Here is a 20,615-nt window from a genome sequence, read left to right as displayed (position 1 = left end):
ATCAGCCCACTTGGAAATCAAACCCACAACCCTGGCTTCAAACACTCGAGTGGCCTAAACCTACATGAGCAAGGAGGAAGCAAACGGGATTAGAAATTCTGTTGAAGTAAACAGCAAGGCTAGAGGTGGCTGGTGGCGAACGCCAATGAACCAGCTGCTGGAAATGGCGTTTTGTCTGCATCATTTTTTGCACAGAAACCATTCACAGCCACGAAGGTAACCCATTCTAATTGTCCTTATCCTACAGGCCGTCCTCATGCAACTCCAGACTTTGTTACTTTCTCGGTTTAAAAAGTTTTCCAAGGTCAAATACTCAACTACAGGTGTGCAGCATTTAAAGCCCACAGCAACCTCTGTAAACAACTTATGAAGGAAGATAAATTTGGACTCACGGTTTTGGAGGTTCAGTGTAAACCGGGCAGCCCCGCTGCTCTCGCATCCAAGTGGCAGTTTTTGCGTGCAGTCCTCAGGCAGCGCGGAGCACCTCATACTGGAGTGCAGGTCTCTGTCGAGCCTTGTACAGCCCCTGTTATCCAATCAGGGGATTCGTCCAACCACTGAATCCAATTTGCTTAAAGGCCCCACCTTTAACCACCATGTGGGATTGCTTCTCCCTCCACCCCCTGCCACTCCTAATAAGACCATTAGAAAATTTAAACAAGCCAGCCTATAGCACAATGGCCTTTGAGGATTAAACTAAACATTCAAGCCACAATTGATAACTACTCTGAGGGGGCTACTGCTCATTTCAACTTCTCTTCTAGTCAGCACTTTTCATGAAGACATTGGATTTTAGACTCTGACTTTATTCTCATAAAGCTGTTAAAATCCAAGACTTGAGGAAGCAGCCTTTCCAACATGAATAATGGCTGAGCTGAAAGGCAACCCATTGAAGAAGCAATCATGACTCCTGGATTTTATTTTTTTTGGTTCTGGAGCTACTAAGCTAGTTTCAAGTAATACATTTTCCTATCATGCTTATCTTTAAATACTTCTTGGAAAACTGTTTGAGCATATTGTAAGGGATGGGAAAAGGTGGAAGAGAAAATGATTATTGAGTGATTTACAATGTACAACATTTGCCAACTCCTTGTCAACATAGCAAGGCCAGATGGTTTCCTTATATTTTTTTCCCCCGCCAATATATGTTATCTGACAATATACTGCTAGAGGAAGGAGCTGATTTATATACTTTGATACCTTCTTTAGAAGCGAACAAGGCTGCTAACAAGAACTTCCACCATTTCCATTTGAATCAGTGGCTCTGGCACAAGCCCATGAACGGATTTCAAGACGGCGGGATTGTTTGTAGAGTAGGTGCCAGCTCTTATTAACAGGGTGCCATATTCTGTGAACTCCTGCAAACTGGAAATCATACTAGCAGTAGCACACTTTTCAGCTGAGATGCTAGCTGAAGCCCCAGAGCTGGGTTTATTCACCACAAAGTCAGAAATTTCCATGGTTGGGTATTTTGATACTGACATGACAATGAAAGAGAAGCCCAGGGAAGAATCTCATCCGGTGAAAGCAAACCATGTAGCCAACAGAATTTTCCTCACCCAAAATTCAAGTCTTTTGTATCCTTTAAAATCCGACCTTCCTACAGAGTGATGTGGCCTTTTTTGAGCTTTACTTATGTGCCTGGTCTCTGGCCAGGGAGCAAAGTAAGACCAACAGCTGCGTTTTCCTCCCCAAAGGTGATCCCATCTCAGGGTAGCGGAGGTGGGGGCGGCAGACAGGAAACAGGAGGGAGGGCTTTGTGTAAGCAAAGCCGTTGGCCTGCTTGGGAGTCCCAGATTCGTGCCTGCACGTTATAGCTTCTTTCAAACAGTGACAGTAGGTCACTAACGAAATAGCCTACTAAAATCATGAATCTTAAAGAGCAACGAAACCAGATTCCCTCCCCCAGCTCTACTCCTTTTGCAAAGTACTAGCAGTGTAAGGTCCAGAAACATTTAAAAAAGAAAACCTTCCCAGGTGATTTTGATTCAGTTCCCATACCTTTGTAGTGGTAAGGCAACAGGAATGAATTAGTTATTCAAAACTCTAATGTATACCTATTAAGTAGGGATAATAATCCTTTCTACTTTGTAACAGCTAATGGTTCTATAACTATTAGCTATTGTGCCAGACCCTGTCCCGAGAGCTTTCTGTGATTTTTACATAATCCCACTTTCAGACAAGAAATTGATTCAGTTAGATTAAGCAATTGTCGAATGACATAGAAACGCTGGGATTTAAGTGAGGCACTTATCTAGAAAGATCCTGCTCCAAACCATCAAACATTGTAAAATAATCCAGTAACACATGTGAAGACCATTTGATTTTGAAACTTTAAAGGTGTTTGCAGCAGTGATTGAATTAAGCTCTAGATGGGGAAGACTGCACCTGTAGTACTGGCCACTCACAACTTCACTATAGGGACTTAATCTGATTCTTGCCTATTTCTCAAATGCCGACTTGAGCCTTTTGAAATATCACAAAGTGTTTCTCCCCCCTACCCCCCAGACTTATTTTCTCCATCTGGGTCTGCCACATGCCTACAGCAGCCCAATGACTTGGGTCATCTTCTGCTACTTTCTTCATTAACATTAGCAGAGAGCTGCACTGAAAGTAGAGCAGCCAGGACATACACTGGTGCTCAAATAGGATGCTGGTGTTTCAGAGGTAGCTTAACCTGTTAACACAATGACAACCCCAAATGGACTTTAACTCTAAGAATTGTTTGTAGAGATGCCTCACTCAAGGCTTGTCATCCAAGTGATAAATTAACTAAATGTTAGTTAAATTGAACACCTCCCAAATCTAACAGATTTTGAAAAAGTGCTAGTCATATTCCACAAAGTGGCTTACATACCAAGTATTTAGGATGTCAAGAGAGGCTGGGCAAGGGAATGAAAGGAGAAATTATACAAAACCTTTGGAACTGAAAGTACTGGTTATATATCCTTGAAATCCTCTATCCTGGTTTAGCAGGGAAATGGGGAAACAGGTTTTGGGCTGCATACAAGTCTATTCTTTATTATGTTCAGGTGGGGTGAGTGTTGTTGTAATCAGGCTGCAGCTGGGGATACCTGTGTCCCATCACAGAGTGCCCCCTCCATCCCTGCTGATGTCCTTTGGGGCAGCTGCAGACGGCTCAGGCACTCTCACTCCGGGTGAGAGCAGCCCCAGAACAAACCAGTCTCTCAGTCTCCCGCAGAAACATGAAAAAATTATGCTCAGGTGAATTTGTGGAAGCAAATTTCCACTATTCCTTTAACCCCTAAACCTTTTAGCAAGCAATCAAAAGTAGCTTGGAAATAAAACAAGTGTTATTGGCACTTGAGACAAAAGTTTTCCTGAGAATTTAGCTTGTATTCCTGGCATCAAATCTAGTAAAGCATGAGACTCACCTAGAGTTCAACAAAATGTTACCCTCAACCTGCTCAAATTTCAACCAGTATTTAAAGACCAGATACAAAATGCAGATCTCCCACAATCCCCAGGAATTTAACAAGTAGCTGAGTAATCTGTAATGTGGCACAATCCAAACCTAGGGCAGGCAAAGAACTCCCTGTGAAAAGTCTGTGAGACTCAGTTCCCCACTGATGAGCCAATGGCTCAGCTGGCCTACACAAAAGCTGAACTGCTACAAAGTCACCAACTCAGTCTTGGGTTAAGTCCACACAACTCGAACTCAGTCTCTCTCCTGAACACATCTGTAATACGTTGCTCACACTACATCATTGTGGAAGGGATTCTTCAACTCTTGAGCATTTTGCTTTCAGAGCACTGAGGGAGCCAAAGTAGTGGCATGGCACACTAATCCTCAGCATGCAGCATTGGCATCCCACATGGGCACAGGCTCAAGTCCTGGCAGCTCCCTACTAATGGCATAGGAAGGCAGCAGAGGATGGCCCAAAGCCTTGGGCCCCTGCACTCATGTGGGAAACACAGCACAGAGGAAGCTCTTTCTCTTCATCTCTGTGATTTTCAAATAAAATAAACCTTAAACCTCCCCCCCCCCAAAAAAAAAAAACCAAGGAGCAGTGTCAAAGGAAGCCGGATCCTTGTGGGAGGAGGAAAGCAGAACCCACTGGAGAGCAGCAGTGTCTGCTGGCACAGGCCCCGAGCCAACCCATGACCCATGTGAGAACATGGTGAGTGGCTAGTTTTAACCTGCAGTCCAGGTGGAAGAGACATTGTAAGGGACTAATTGGTCAACTCACAAAAATAGAGGGCCTGTGTGAAAAAGCCAAAAGAAAGCTCCCACACAGCACTGTAGCAATGTGCTTGGAATGCATCAGCTGGAAAAGTTTTAGAAAAAGAGCATCACCCCACCCTCCTTCATCAAATAATCCAAGCCATCTTGAATGTTCAAAGGCTGACCAAGAAAATGTCTTTTATTAAAAACCTTTTCAACTTGAACTAGATAATATCTTTAGGAACAAACAAATTTTATTCGACATATAAGTACAAGTACAAGGGACTAGTACTATACTTTGTATAGACTGTTTTTCTAGATTAATGTAAAATGTTGGAAAAAAGGATATCAGATAAGGTAAAAGGATTTATTATTCAGAATCAGCTCCAAGTCTGACACCGACACAAGGCAGGAATAATTATTATCTCATTACATTCGACCTTTGGCACCCATTTGAAGTACTAGTTTTACAAGAGGGACATGCTATGCCCAGTAGACTTTTGGCAGTTTCCGACAGTCACATTTACCCCAGTTTCACTCACTGGTGCTGCTAAATGTGCAGGGACAAAAAAAGAACAAGTCATGTACTTATATTGATGATTTTCCTTTCCATGATTTTTTTTGAACCTGCACAGGCTTTAAAAGCAGAAGAAAGGGTGTTGATCACATACAACACCTTCCAACAGCCCTGCACTAAAAACAAAGCATCAGATGTGGAATCAGTCATTTTAAAGCTCCCCTGTGTTTATTCTTCTCTTTGGATTAAGCCAGGGAGAATTTATACTTAATTGATCTATGTGGTTCTTGCTGTTGTAAGATGAAAAGAATTAAAGAGCATCTTTTACGAATGGATTTTTCAAAACCATGACAAGATCAGGAATAAAGTCTACATAGTCCCCAAGTGTTATGACCGGAAGGGGATCCTTCCAAGTACACAGCACACAGAAATCGCATAAAGCTACCAAGGCAAAGAACACAGAACAAGTGTTCCTCTGGGGATGATCAATACATAATTGTTTCCTAAGGGAAGGAGTGTTTAAGATATTTCACCCAGTAATTAATTTAGCTTCAGTCTATATATTCTCTGTATTAAATATCTAGAGGAAGTTCTATAGCTTTTGCCTCAGGCCTATTCTAAAAGGTTAGTGCTTTCATGTACACAAAGAGAAAGCTGTATTTTTCAGGTATGGATTTTTAGTTCAGAGCGATCATCTTTTATAAAAATATCAGCAGAAAATCCTTCCTTTTTAAAGTCTGATGTCTGCTTTTTATGCAAGTTACAGTGCTTAGAGAACTGAAGAGTGCTCAAGTCAAATTCCAACTTTCCGTGTGTGTTCACCAATTACAAAGCCTCTTTCTCCAGTAAACAGCAAAATCAAAACTGCCTATGGAGAACCATGCTATTGGTAACATAGTGGATTCCTTGGTAAAAACAAAACAAAACCAAACAAATATAAAAACCATGGAACCTTAAAATCTCATGGGAGGCACTTGAGAGAAGATGAATACAAGCTCTATTGTTGTTCTAATTTCTCCAAAGAGCTGACATTTATCACTGCATTTAAATAAAGATGACTTTAACTTAAGAGACTATATTTTAACACTGAACCAAAAATGTACTTATCCGAACATGACATTTTAAACCACACTGTGAAAAGAAAACACAAAAGCATAGTGAAAAGATTATGTTTCAAATAAAGTTTTATACTTGCTTGTGGCTGACCCTCGAGGGGTCTAAGAAGGGCCTCACAGACAGGCCTGTGCTGCTTCTGCAGAAGGCTTCCGTGTGTATCAAGTGTTAGCCTAACAACTCTTCACTTTCTATCTGCAAAAGCTGAGGTGTCTTGTTTAAAAAGTGAAAACCATTTACTCATAATGCTACAAAATGGCAAATTTACGTTATGAAATTTAAACCCAGCATTTGCCCTGAAGAATGCTGTGTGTAACAACCGGTACAAGAGGCAGATCAAGTGCGCTTCAGAGCTGAAAGGATTTTATCTAAAAATGAAAACATGGCAGCTTTCTTAAAACAAAAACAATACAAAGAGAGTCACATTGCTGCTGTTTTCATCTTGTTTCAGTGGACCAGGATTCAGTTGACTCATTCAGACTAGTAATTATAATTCCGTTGAGTGTTCAGGACTACAGAAGTCATCTTGGGACTTTCTATGGAAGTAAGTACAGATTTTCCTCATGGAGTTGGGAGTAATAGTGACCTAGAAGAACAAAGTTGAGATTTCAGAAATTTCCCAAGATAAAAGTTCAGCTACTACCTCAACAATTAAAATTAGAAGCATAATTGAAAATACCTAGAAATTTAGTTATTTCGTCAACCAGCATTCAGCTTCAAATACCTCTAATGGCAATGTCTTTTTTTGCCTGACTTGTACAGAATATATGTTAACATTTAATAGATGGTGTAGAAGGCAGAGACTTTAAGTGCTCAGTTAAGCAAAGAGGTTGCAATGATTATTTTCTGTGGCATAAATAAGTCAACCTCTCCAATTTACAAGTAATAGCTATTTAAATAGTAGCAGCTACTGTCGTAAGGTCTGCATTTACATCATATAAAGCCACCATTAATGTTCTTCAAAGTTGATTTTGGCCAATAATATATTCTTGATACTACCCAATTTTAACATTCTATAAGCCAATATAATAGGAATCCTACTGAGATAAATGGAACTATGCTGACTACTTAGTAACAGAATAGATGTAAGTTCTAAAAACATCGATATGGGCAATGTGACTAAATATTGAGAGCTCATAAAAACCTAGCAATTGCTTTGTAAGTACTCAAGTTTCATTGCATTTTAAATAATCATAAAATACAACTACAAACTGGAAATCTACTTATAGATGTTGGCTTTATAAAAATAGGATGGCACAGTCAGACAGGAGAGGAACTACATTTTTGAACTGACATCCTGCAACATGAGAAAGGTTTACTCAGGCAACAAGGCCCTGACAGGTGGGCTTTTAATGGGAGTAAACAGGGCTGCCAGATAAAATACAGCATACCCAGTTATATTTGAATTTCAAACTTTTTTTTAACCTTGTCTTGTATTATTATGTGCTAAATTTGGTAACCCTGGGTATAAACATTTACTTTTTTTCCTTGAACATTCTGACTCATGAAGAGATATGTGTCTTTCCCTTTCAAGTTAGGCGATATGCCTTCCCACCACTGTTGCCTTACCGGGCCCGGTGATGTCTTTCCACTCTGTCTTTTGGCACTGGGTGTCTGGGATGATGGACTTCGCGGAGAGGAATTCTCTGCTTTCCGTTTGGCTGCCATAGCCAACAACCAGTTTTTATTCTCTGGGGAGCTGTTCTCTTTGCCTACCATTTCAGACCCTTCTCCACAAGGTCTCAAGGGGAGAGGCAGTGTTCCACAACTTTCTGAAATGAAAGGACTGACAGGGGAAGGAGGCTCAGAGATACTTGTGCTAGCTCCTTCCATCTTGCTGGATTTGGCAGGACCCAGAGTGTCTTTACCAAGGTCTTCCTGGTTACTAGAAAGGCAGCACAGATCCAAATGAAGATTTTCAACTTGGCCATCCAGCTCCGTCACACAGTTGCAGCTCTTCACACACTTTTGTTTTACACTCTCTAGACAGCTGGAGTCGAGCCTTCTCTTTACTCTGTTTCTAGACTCAGAACAAGTCTCTGCCTGGGATGATTTCTGGCTCACAGGAATGAGAGCTTTGCGTGGAGATGTGGTCTTGGTCTCTGAAGCAGGTGGAGTGATGGGAGGAGACGAGGAAGGTGTTCGAGTCACCCAGTTTCTAATAGACATCTTAAAGGACGGAAGTGGCTTGGGAGACACGGAGACAGAGCCTCTTCTGCTGATGGGAGACCGGGTCTTCGCAGGAGGGGTTTTGATAGAGAACGTGGGAGTATTGGAAGGCAGAGGGAGGTCTCCAGCACAGCTGGGAGCACAAGCTGCAGATGACGGGGAGGAGACGGATGGACTGCTCTTGACCCTGGGGGCTTTGGCAGGAGTACTCTGGTTACTTGTTACTGTTGCTGAAAAAGAACAGAGGATCATGTCAGGGCTGAGAAGTGTATGAAATCCCTGAATTCTCATCAAGAGAAACGACAGCTAACTCAAACATCCAAAGATTGAATTGCCAGTAGGTAGTTTATGTAAATTTGATTCCTGCCACATTGTTTTAGCTTTTTCTTGACCCTTTCCTGTCATCCTGCTACGAAACACAAACCTGTAAAAATCTAGAAAATGTAGAAAAGTACAAAAAAATTTCAAAGCACTCAGGTAAAACCAATGTTAGCATTCTTTCTGTATTTGTGAACATACATTATACACCTAAAATTTTTCAATACAAAGAATATAATGTATATGCTATTTATTAAGGTTGAATAATAATCTACTACATACATGTATCTATGCATCCACTGAGGGACACACAGGTTGATTCTGCATCTTGGTAACTGTGAAAAGCATTGCAGCAAATGTGAGAGGGCAGACAAATCTTCCACATACCACTATCACGCCTTTGCATGCACACCTGAAGTGGAATTGCTTTATCATAATTTCATTTTCAGTTTTGAGAAACCTCTGTAGTGTTTTGTTACTAGTTGCACTAATTGGCATTCTCATCACCAGCTTCCCTTCCTGCACATCTTTACCAACACCTGTTACTTCTTGTCTTCCTAAGAGCCATTCTAACCAGTGTGAGGCGATAACTCGTTTTGGTTCTACTTTGCATTTCCTTGATGATTAGTGACACTGAACATTTTTTCACATACTTATTGGTCAGTGTATGGCTGAGAAACACACTCAGGTCCTTTGCCTCTTTTCAAATCAGGAGTAACTTGCTTGATAATAGATCTTGAATACTTCCCATAATGTAGATTTACATGATCACTTTTAACAGCTACAAATGTATGAATGCCCCACAACTTAGCCCTGCGTCAAGGAAGTCAAGGATTCTAATATTAAAACTGTAAGGTTGTTAATGACATTCCAGTTTTCAAAGTGCAGGTGAATCGGCATTCTTGTATATATCCCGAGGGATATTGTGCAAGGAGGCATGAACTGCACACAGTTCTCAGAAAAGCACAGGCTTCAAACTTGGCACATTCACTCATCTCGTGACTTATACCCAACTGGTATCCCCTCGGATTTGGTATCTATTTTCTTCCAAATTTTAAAGATTTATTTTTATTATTTTTTCATTGGAAAGGCGGATATACAGAGAGAGGAGAGACAGAGAGGAAGATCTTCCGTCCGATGATTCACTCCCCAAGTGAGCCCAACGGGCCGATACTATGCCAATCCGAAGCCAGGAGCCTCTTCCGGGTCTCCCACGCGGGTGCAGGGTCCCAAAGCTTTGGGCCGTCCTCGACTGCTTTCCCAGGCCACAGGCAGGGAGCTGGAAGGGAAGCGGGGCTGCCGGGATTAGAACCGGTGCCCATATGGGATCCCGGGCGTGCAAGGCGAGGACCTTTAACCACTTGCGCCACCGCGCCGGGCCCCGGTATCTATTTTCTTTTTTTTTTTTTCCTTTTTAAAAATTGATTACATTGCATTATGTGACAGTTTTATAGGCACTGGGATTCCCCCGACCCCTCCCTAAAACCTCACCCCATGGTGGAGTCCTCCACCTTGCTGCATTACCACAGTTCAAATTCAGTAGAGATTCTTTCATTGCAAGCATCTACCAAGCATAAAGTCCAGCATCTTATTGTCCAGATAATTCAACAGTTTCTTGGGGAGACCATCTCTGGTCTGAAGGTAGAGCCAGCAGATTATCATCCCGATCAATTAAAAGCTCCAACATTACATCGGTAACAATTTATAACATTATGGAATTAGCTGACATGGTATTGAGTAACCAATATGTTAAGAGATAAAAAAAGAATGCAAGTTCTGAACCACACCCTGTGACTTCTACATTGACATTTCAATTATTAGTTTATATACAACCGGGTTCTATACACCTTAAAATGGCTATGGATTACTATTCAGCTGCCTCATGTCTATTTTAATTTTAGTATTTAGCAGTTTACAGTGTTGAAGCATGATTTTGCTGAACCTGGCTGTCTTTCGGGTAGTCTAACTCTATAACTCTAACAAGACATGTCAGCAATTTAGGTGAACAGTTTTATTGGTATCTACTTTCAATGGAGGTAGCTGTTATAGTCCTATGACCATCTTATATGAACTGCTTACTAAGGTGATCAGGCCTTACATGGCTTCTTCTGCAGCTTACAAATGATCACTGCTTCCCATAAGCCAAACAAAGCCAAGAACATTCAGAATATCAATGCTTTCTCTCTGGAAAAACAAAGTCAAACTTAGTGAATGTCTCTGTCCTTGTGTTTACATACAATGGAAAGTGCTTCAGAAAAATCATGACAAATCTTTAGGCCCCAGCACAGACAGCACTGTATTTTATTATTTTCCTTTTGTGTTTTCTAAAACAGTGTTCCTGCATTAAAATAACAAGAAAAGGCATCTTAGTTATGTGAACTGTAATTCTAGTATTTACTAGGGTGTAATTACTGAACTGTATTTATACAAAAATGAGTTTACGAAGGGTTGGAAGAAGAATGCAAGAAATCAAAAGTTTAGACGTACTAATTTTCAATTAGTTAATTATCCTATCCTTTTTAGTAGTCAAGCAGTCTCATTCTGAGATAGTTTGACTCTTGCCCAAACTCTTCTCATCTAGGCAAAGTGATACTTGTTTGTCAGTTAACGATCATTACCAGAAAACCCTACTGTGTCACAAAGTCTATGGAAAGGATCCCGGTCACAGAGCCTTCCCTTGAAGTTTTAGAACCGACTGTTGTTACTATTTCAGAATGAAAGAAAGGTTTTCCTTTGTTGAACTCAGATAGGTCAACAGTCACTGTATGATGCCACAGATACTTGGTTCCATTATGTAGAACATTAAAAGCAGAAAGTCCTACAACAGTCAGTGTCTTATACTACACCGAGTCTAAGAGGAGAAGGAAGAGTTGGACTAGCGACAGATCACTGATTTCCAACATTGTCATGGCTCAAATAGGAGGTCTTTACAAAGAGTCACTAGAGATCTGATGCATTTCAAGGTTAGGGTGTGTTCTCTTCCTTCAGAACATTGTGATTGTGGGGATTAAAGAGAAGTTTTTAGCTTGGAAAATTAGCAAAATTTGATCAAACGTATCAATTACCCCTCCTCCCCACCTTTGAAAGGCAGAGTCTGGTTCACTCCCCAAATGCCCACCAACAGCTTGTGTTGGGCTAGTCTGTAGCCAGGAGCTGGGAACTTAATCTGGGCTTCTCACACAGGTCTCAGGGACTCATGCTGAGCCATGACCTGCTTCCTCCTAGCGTGTGCATTAGCAGGGAGCTAGAACAGGAAGGGGGCTTGGACTGAACCCATATGGATATCCCAAACAACATCTTCACAGCCATGCCAAAGGCCTCTCCCCTTTCTTTAAATCAATAACTAGGTAGACAGATAAAAAAAATGCTGAAGTTAATTGTAGAGAAATTTAAATATAGAGGGAAAATAAGAATAGAGAATTTAAATATAGAGAAAAAATAAAAATCCATGCCCATCTTTCATTTCACTCATTCTGTGCACTTCATAATCCATGTTTATTACCATATGCAAAAGTATGTTTATTACATCTTAGAAAAGCAAAACAGATAACATTGTCTACTCCTACATATGCTCTGCAATTTTGCTTTTTCCCTCTTAGTTCACATGGATGCACTGCATTCCTTCTAATGGTTGGACAGTATGTCCACTGGCCTAGAATTAAATATGACATGCCATTTTATGTTACTCACTTAGATCGATCCCTTACTGACATAAATTGGTGGGTAAGATCTGATGACATCGTAATGTAGACTGGGTGACTGTCCTGAAGGCTTCCATCAAGTCCGCGCTCCTGCGCAAGGAGGAGACACATTCTGCTTCCTGCACAAGCTGTGCACAGCCACAGCTCAGCTTTCGTCCATGAGATTTTCTTACCAAGACTTCCCTTCTTTGCCAGGCAACAACTCTCTTGTTTCAAGGCACTAGTGACAATGTTAATTCCAACAGAGAAGCATTAACCAACTTCTTTCTTTTCCCATGGAGTTCCCAGAAACAATGAGCTCCGAGATCTTTGTTAACCAGCTGGGAGAAATATTCACAACGTGCCATCATTTTTGCATCTGCCTTCTAGTCTGGAGCGCAGGTGACGTTAACCCTAACCCTAACTCATCCACAGGTCTAATGCCCCCACAGTGCCTAGCAAGGACTTACTAAACACTTTATTCCTAAGAGGAGGAGAAAGGGTGAAGTTCTAGGCATTAGAACACTGACTCTGTAATAATCTTGCTGACGCTGACTGGTGAGGCTGAAGCAAGCATCTGCGATGGAAAGAGGTAAGAATAATTATCTTCGTCAACAATGCCTAAATTAAAAATTCTTGATCTTGGATGCATAACAGACTTCCTTGGAACTTTATATATAAATAACACAGGTCCTTGGCTCTCACCTCAGAGCTATCGGATTAGTCACTAGGGGTACATAATCTTTAAAAAAAAATCCTCCACAAGTGTTTCTAATGCACTGTGGCAGAGCAGATGTTGGCTGGGAAAAGTAGGGCAGAGGGAAAAGAAGCTGGGCCTTGGCACATCAGGTCTTCCAGCTACTGTGTTAAAAGGAGCAGAGGAGAAAAAATGCAGCCCAGGATAGCAATGAAGGCTTGAAGAGGCAATTAGAATCTTGGAAAAGCACAGGCACAGAATTCTCAAAATGGCAGGAGGGTCAGCAGTGGCCAATCTATTGCTGGAAGTTTCACAGAGGGCCAAATGACCTGTGTATGAGCTTTTGGTACCCGAGTGAAGTTCTAGTGCTCTGCAGAGTAATCTTAGCATCACCCAGAAACGGAGGACTCAAGGTGTAATTAGAATGTAAATTTAAATTTAGCTGGGAATATGAACTCTTTTGCATGTTAGGCTTTGCTAAAGAGAAAGTACTGCAGAATGGCTCTGATCATATGTCAAACTGCAGGGGTTCGAATCTTGAATCTATTATAATTCATAGCTGTGTGATTCTTCAGCAAGTCTAACCTTCTTATCCTCCAGTTTCAATTACTTGAGGATTAAATGATAATCTAGGTAAGTCTTCTGAACAAATAAGCTAGGATAAAGTAATGGCTGTTTTATTATGGTCCAAATCCAGTCAATATAGGTAGCTTTCTTGATCTGGCTTCCAATATAGGTAGCTTTTTTGATCTGGCTTCTGAAACTTGGAACTGATGATATATTAAAAACACCTAGTTAATGAAAAAAACAAAACAAAACAAAACACACACCTAGTTAAAAGAAAGCCACTCTTTACCACAAATTAAAATTAAAACCACACAAGAATTCCGCTTCTGGAAATCTATTCTAATGAAGCATGGACACCGTTCAATTTGGAGGTGAAAAAAGCCAACTTTTGACAAAATATTGGAAATAAAAGATGTAATGAACTAGATTAGCTAGGCTCAACTGGCTAATAATCCACTTTGAGCACTGGCATCCTGTATAGATGCCTGTTCGTGTCTCAACTGCTCCACTTCCCATCCAGTTCCCTGCTTATAGTCTGGGAAAGCAGCAAAGGATAGCTCAAAGCCTTGGGACCCTACACAACTATGTGGGAGACCCAGTAGATGCTCCTGGCTTCAGATCGGCTCAGTTCTAATAGTGGTGGTAATATGGTGAGTGAACCAGTGGATGTTCTCTTCATGAATCTGATCTGCCCTTCCAATAAAAATTTAAAAACCTTTAAAAAATCCTATCCATAAAAGGGGAAAAAAAATCTCAGAAAGTAATGGAAATGTTAGTTAAAATTATATATGACAGGAATATTGATGGCCTTTCCTCATGACTTACTTTTTTTTAAAGAAAGATTTACAAACAGAAGGAGGGATGGAGAAAGGTCTTCCATCTGCTGTCTAACTCCTCAAATAGTTATTATAATGGCTGGAGCTAAGCCGATTTGAAGCCAGGAGCCAAGAATTATTACGGGTCTCCACTGCGGTTTTCGACATGAACAGGTGTTTATATGCAGAGGATTAGCCAATTGAGCCATGGTAAAGGCCCTGCCACTTTAAGGCAATAATCCCAAAACTGATCTATAGTGCCAATGCCGTTTCCACAAAAATTTCATCTGGTTGAGTTTCCACTGTGGCATAGCATGCCGCCACCTGTGACACTGGCATTCTATACTTGCTGTGTCTTGGCTGTTCCATTTGCAATCCAACTCCCTGCTAATGGCCTGGGAGACTAGGCTGAATCTCCTGGCTGTTGGCTGTCATGGCCTAGACCTGGCATTTGTTGGCATTTAGAGATGAAGCAGTGAATGCCAAGATAGGTCTCTGTCTCTTCCCCAACCCCAACCTCGCTCAGAAACGTTGACATTCAAACAAACAAATCTTAAAAAAAAAAATCCAGCTAGCAGAAAATGACAAGTTCACTCTAAAATATGCATAACAAGAGCCAGAATAGTCAAAACACTTTTGAAAAAGAAAAACAAACAAACCACCACCACCACCAACAAAAAAAAAACCCCACAAACACACAAACTGAAGGACTCAGATTTCCAGATTTCAAAGCTAGAGTAATCATGATAAATGTGATACCAGCATAAGAATGGCCATACACAAGAGTACTTTAAAATGGTTGTGATGTGGAAAAACGAATGTAAAAACAAGGCTTTTCGATGCAAAAATTTTGAAATTCAGTTATCACAAAATGTGTTTCCATGAGCATCTTAAATCTCCCTGTTATCCATAGATTTTGAGTTTTTCCCACTCCAAAATAAATTTTAATCCAACAGGGTGAAGAATAATCTCTACAAAATGATAAGAAAGCAAATATCCACATGCAATAGTATATCTAGTCACACAAAGATAAATTCAAAATGCATCATCATAAACCTAAGACCAAAAATCCCCTACACAGAACACAAGCCAATCTCTGTGCCCTTGGGACAGGCAACGCAGGCAATGGTTTCTCTGATATAACATTAACAGCACAAACAGAGGAAAAGCAGAGAAGGCTATGATGGATAGACACAACTGCTGTTTTATTCTCTAAATGCTCACAACAGCCGAGGCTGCACTGCGCTGAAGCCAATGATTTGGAACTGAGTCTGGGTCTTTCACTCGAGCAATGACCTGCTGTCACCCAGGATGTACCCTAGCAGGAAGCTGGAACTGGAAACAAACCTATGGCTTGAACTGAAGCACTGATATACAATGTGAAGTTCAAAGCAGCAGCTGAAACACTGAGCCAAACACAAAATCTTAGCTCTGTGTCATGAGACACCATCAAGAAAATGAGAAGACATCTCAAATAAAAATACTGGACCTGGTGCTGTAGTGTAATAGGTTAAGCTCATGCCTACAGTGCTGGCATCCCATATGGGTGCTGGTTCGAGACCTGGTTGCTCCACTTCTTATCCATTTACCTACTAATGCACCTGGTAAGGCAGCAGAGGATGGCTCAGCTCTGGCCATTGGGGCCATCTGATGAGTGAGCCTTGGATGGAAGAGCTCTCTCCAACTCTGCCTTTCAAATAAATTAGAAAAATGAAAAACAAAAGGAAAAAAGATTTATATGTCAAGTGAATAATAACTCAGATGCATTTTGCTAAAGAAAATACATAAATAACCAATAAGCACAAGAAAAAGACGCTCAACTTCACTGGGTATCAGGAAGATATACATCAGAATCACAATGATATACCGATTCATGTCTACAAAGCCATATGGACATAACAATAGTAGTGGACAAGGATATGGTCAAATTGGAATTCCTTTTGAGAGTTTTGGAAATATTCTAGAAATTGTGGGGCAGAGGATCTGGGATTGCTGTCTACTAGCCCTGTAGAACGAGCTGATTTATTAAACTGCTAGCACTAATAAAATTTTAAAAATTTAAAGACAGTAATAAGCATGACAACAAGGACTTCACAGCAGATTAGGATTAGTATGTCTCCTCTGAAGCCTAGTTCTGCCTCTCATGCTGACAAAATGATTAAGAAAATGAGTCTACATACTTGCTGTCTCCCCTCTGCAATTATCTTGGGGGTTTTTTACTGAGCAATACCTTTTTCTGACTCAGCATTGCAGACTTCCCATTCTCCAACACAATCCCTCTCCACTCATGGTAGCACAAACATTTTTCCAATTTGCAGGGTTCTCAGTTTCTTGACCTCTGCCTGTCACAACTGTCCTTTCACCCACCACAGCACCTTCTTATGAATGACATTACCAATACATGAAAATCCGATATTATCTTAATTTCTATCACACCACTGAGTTCACCATCTACTTTTCCAGTTTGGTGCTCTAACTCCAACAATTTTTCCTCTTTAGGGGTCCTCAATCTATTTTTACCAACTCTTCATGTCCCACGAGGTCCTCACTCCCCTCCCTAACCATACCAAATCCCACACTCAATCACCATTGTTCTCTTGCATCTATCTTCAGAGTCTATGTCTTTCTCATGTGTCTTCCTGACCCACACACAGTACTAACTCTTTAGCTGACTCTTCATGCTCAATGATGCTATTTTTCTGGTCTGCTTTCTATTTTGTAAACAATTATTTCAGACTCTTTCCTCAAATCTCTACCAGCTTCCTGCTAATTCTTATTCTTAGTTGATCACATACCTGTATGTGTATTCACCAAGGGAATAAAGCCACCAATCAGAACAGAAGGAAACTGCCACAGTTTTGACCATCCCATCTGTCTACTTAGTTTCATTGTGCTATATACATTTTTAAAAAAACGATTTATTTTCATCTGAAAGGCAGATTTTACGGAGAAAAGGAGAGAGATTCCGTCTGCTAATTCAACTGCCTAAGTGGCTACAATGGCTGGAGCTCATGCCAGGAGCTAGTAACTTTTTCCAGGTCTTCCATGTGGGTGGCAGTCTCAAGGACTTGAGCTACTCTTTGCTGCTTTCCCAGGCCATAAGTAGAGAGCTAGATCAGGAGTGGAGCAGCCGGGAAACAAACTGGCACCAGCACCAACAGTGGAGGACTAGCCTGTTACGCTCCATTGCCAGCCTCTGTGCTTATATACTTCTACTATGTCCTCTCTCCAATTATTACGAATCAATTATCCACATTTCTTGCAAAGGAACACTCAAATGACAGTAATGCTCACTCAAGGACATTGCATCATCAAATTTCCTTGAATCAGCATTCCACCTCCATATTGGAGCGTTCCAACTAAATTAAAAAAAAAAAAGCTACCCCTCACTTTTAAAAAAGACTAGAACAAAATACTCAAAACTTTGCTACTGCTTATAGCAACATTTCTTGAAAGAGCTATCTACACTTGCAGTCTCCAACTTCTTTTCTCCCTTTGTCCCGAATGCCACCAATAAAGCCACTACCTCTTCAATAAAACTCATTCTCATGAAGTTTGCCAAGCCCTGCCCCTCCACAAAGCCAACAGCAAAGGTCAGACTTTGTAGACTTCATCCTCTTCCTTACGAGAAACATCTGATTAAAATCAACAACACCCCCTACCAAAGCTTACTGTCTGTCCTACTCTCTGTAGATCTGACTTTCCAATAAAAATAATCTTTAAATTCACCCCCTCTCTTCTTTCATTTACTGTGCTTCCTGGAAATTGCAGCCTCCTGCTTTTTTGCTTACTTCTCTGGTTAACAATATGTGTCACTTCCTGAAATTCTTAACACTCCAGTGCCCCTTGGGTCAGCCCTTAGACTCACAACTTTTTCATCTACAGCTATCTCCACCTGAACTGCAGAATTAAACATTAAAATGCTTCTTTGTCATCCACATTTTAGACGCTTAAAAAAATCCAAACAGAACTCAAGGTGATGGTTCCCAAACCTGTTGTTTTTGCAGGGATTCCTATCTAAGTCAATGAAATTACATCCTGCTAGCTTCTCAAGCAGAAAGTCTAGGCCATCTTTTCAAACTCTCCTTCAAATTCCACATCTAACCTCTCAGTGTATCTTCTTGGTTCTATCCCGTAAATTGACTAGTTTGATGATTTACCATCCTATCTTCTGCTACCACTCTGGCCCAAGTCACCATCATTTCAATGGCTTTTTTTTCTCTAGCCACTGGTTCACAGGTCAAATGCTTTCAACAGCTAGGGCTGGGCCAGGCTGAAGTCTTCCGTCTGGAACCCGATCTGGGTCTTCCATGTAGGTGACAAGAAGTGAAATATTTGAGTTCTCACCTACTGCCATCTCGGGTGCATATCATGACTAAGATGAACTGTAAGCAGCAGAGAGGGGTTAGAACCCAGGCTTTCCAGCATGAGATGCAGGACTCACCACTTTGTCTGCTCCTGCATCTGCTATTTTTGTATACTTACAATATCCTCCAAAATATCCACATGGCCTACCAATTCATTTTCTGTACCCAAAAGCCACCACTGAGTCAGGCCGTTTGGTACAGTGGTTAAGATGCCAGTTGCTATGCCCATATCCTATCTCAGCATGTTGATGAGGACTGGCTCTTTTTTTTTTTTAAAGAATTATTTATTTTTATTGCAAAGTCAGATATACAGAGAGGAGGAGAGACAGAGAGGAAGATCTTCCATCTGATGAGTCACTCCCCAAGTGACCACAATGATTGGTGCTGCACTGATCTGAAGCGAGGAGCCTGGAACTTCTTCCAGGTCTCCCATGCAGGTGCATGGTCCCAAAGCTTAGGGCCATTCTCAACTGCTTTCCCATGCCACAAGCAGGGAGCTGGCTGGGAAATGGAGCTGCCAGGATTAGAACCAGTGCCGAAAGGGATTGCAGTGCATTCAAGGCGAGAACTTTAGCAGCTAGGCCACCACACTGAGCCCAAGGACTGGCTCTTGTAGTTTCCTGCTAATGTGCAACCTGGCAGGCAGCCTAGTGATGCTCTAGTACTAAGGAACTGGTCTCCCATGTGGGACACTGGGACTGAATTCTGCATTTGGGGATTCAACTAGTGGATGGATGACCTATTACATGTCTGCCTTTCAAGTAAATGAAGGGGGCTGTTGCAATGGCTCAACTGGTTAATCCTCCACCTGAAAGCATCGACATCCCATATGGGTGCTGGTTTGCGTCCTGGCCATTCCATTTCCCTTCCAGCTTCCTGCTTATGGTCTGGGAAAGCACAAGAGGATGGCCAAAGTCCTTGGTAGACTGCACCCATGTGGGTGACCTGGAGGAGGTTCCTGGCTCCTGATCAACTTAGCTCTGGTCAATGTAGCTACTTGGGGGAGTGAACTAGCAGATGGAAAATCTCTACTCTCTCAATAAATTAAATAAATCTTACAAATAAATAAAAAGAAAGTAAATTTTAAAAGGAATTCTTCCCAAATTTCTTAATATAAAATTTTAAAAGCATTTCATGTCTTTCTTCCCTTCTTGCTTGCCTAATTCTTCTAAATAATTATTGTTATTTGACATGTTACACTTAAATTCATTATCTTATTCCCTCTCATGTTATCTACATCTTTGGGATTTTTGATTCTTTCTATTGTTGAATCCTCAGGCTCTTAGAACAATGTCCAGGAAATAGTAGGTATCCAAGAAATACTTTGAGTTTCAATGCTTTGTGTAGATGATAAAAGTCCTCATAAAGTGATTGAAAAGGATGCGAAGACTATAGTGTTTTTCTTTAAAAATACATGAAAATAAGATCCAATCTGGCTTACCAATATGTACTGTAGGACTATACCAATTAAATCATAAACAACAGAAAATGCACGATACCCTTACCTATGCCAGCTCTTGCCTCTTTTTTCTTCTGAGAGGCCCAACCTACTACGGAAAGTTTATCTCCTCCTGGTTTCTCCTCTAAGCCTCTATGTAGACGCCAAATTTTTAGTGTATTGTCATCAGAGCAGGTAGCAATCTAAAAAGGAGAACCAGGAAGAAAGTTTATAAGTTGTGATCAAATATTAAATAAAAACACACTTATCTTAAAGATTCATGAGCAGGAAATTAGTTGTTTAATTTAATGGGATAGACAGTAATAGCTGAAAGACATTAAAATAGTTTTATTTACAGAAAATTTCTCAAATTTTAAAAGAAGTTTATTTTTGGACTGGTGTCATGGCAGCAATATCTCATATGGGCACCAGTTCAGAGTGCTGGCTATTCCCCTTCCCATCCAGTTCCCTGCTTGTGGCCCGGGAAAGTAGTAGAGGATGGCTCAAGACTTTGGGACGCTCTCCGTGCAGGGGACCCCGAAGAAGCTCCTGGCTACAGACTGGTCCAGCTCCAGCTGTTGCAGCCATTTGGAGAGTGAACCAACAAATGGAAGATCTTTCCATAAATTTACTTTTCCAATACAAGCAAGTAAATAATTTATTTAAAAAAGTAAAGCTGATTTTCTCTACCATAAACCCAGACTTATTTCATTTTGTTCTTTAAGGACTTGCGTCTATCAACATATGT

At 40.9% G+C, this 20,615-nt stretch overlaps 1 protein-coding gene across 3 annotated transcripts in view; it reads right to left on the bottom strand.

The window, feature by feature from the left end:
* Positions 1 to 5,273: 5,273 nt before the first annotated feature.
* DTL (denticleless E3 ubiquitin protein ligase homolog) overlaps positions 5,274 to 20,615 on the bottom strand; it is a 39,530-nt gene continuing 24,188 nt past the window's right edge. For all 3 annotated transcript variants that reach the window (XM_040985638.1, XM_040985639.1, XM_040985640.1), the window contains 3 exons: positions 19,935 to 20,070; positions 7,386 to 8,215; positions 5,274 to 6,402 (listed from right to left, as the gene is read on the bottom strand). In XM_040985638.1, the coding sequence (XP_040841572.1) occupies positions 6,304 to 6,402; positions 7,386 to 8,215; positions 19,935 to 20,070 (1,065 nt within the window). In that variant the 3' untranslated portion in view covers positions 5,274 to 6,303. The remainder of the gene's footprint in view (positions 6,403 to 7,385; positions 8,216 to 19,934; positions 20,071 to 20,615) is intronic.

This window comes from Ochotona curzoniae, unplaced genomic scaffold (genome assembly GCF_017591425.1).
Source record: "Ochotona curzoniae isolate NIBS_2020 unplaced genomic scaffold, NIBS_Ocur_1.0 contig_430, whole genome shotgun sequence".
Lineage (NCBI taxonomy): Eukaryota > Metazoa > Chordata > Mammalia > Lagomorpha > Ochotonidae > Ochotona > Ochotona curzoniae.
This window is presented reverse-complemented; position numbering and strand designations above follow the sequence as displayed.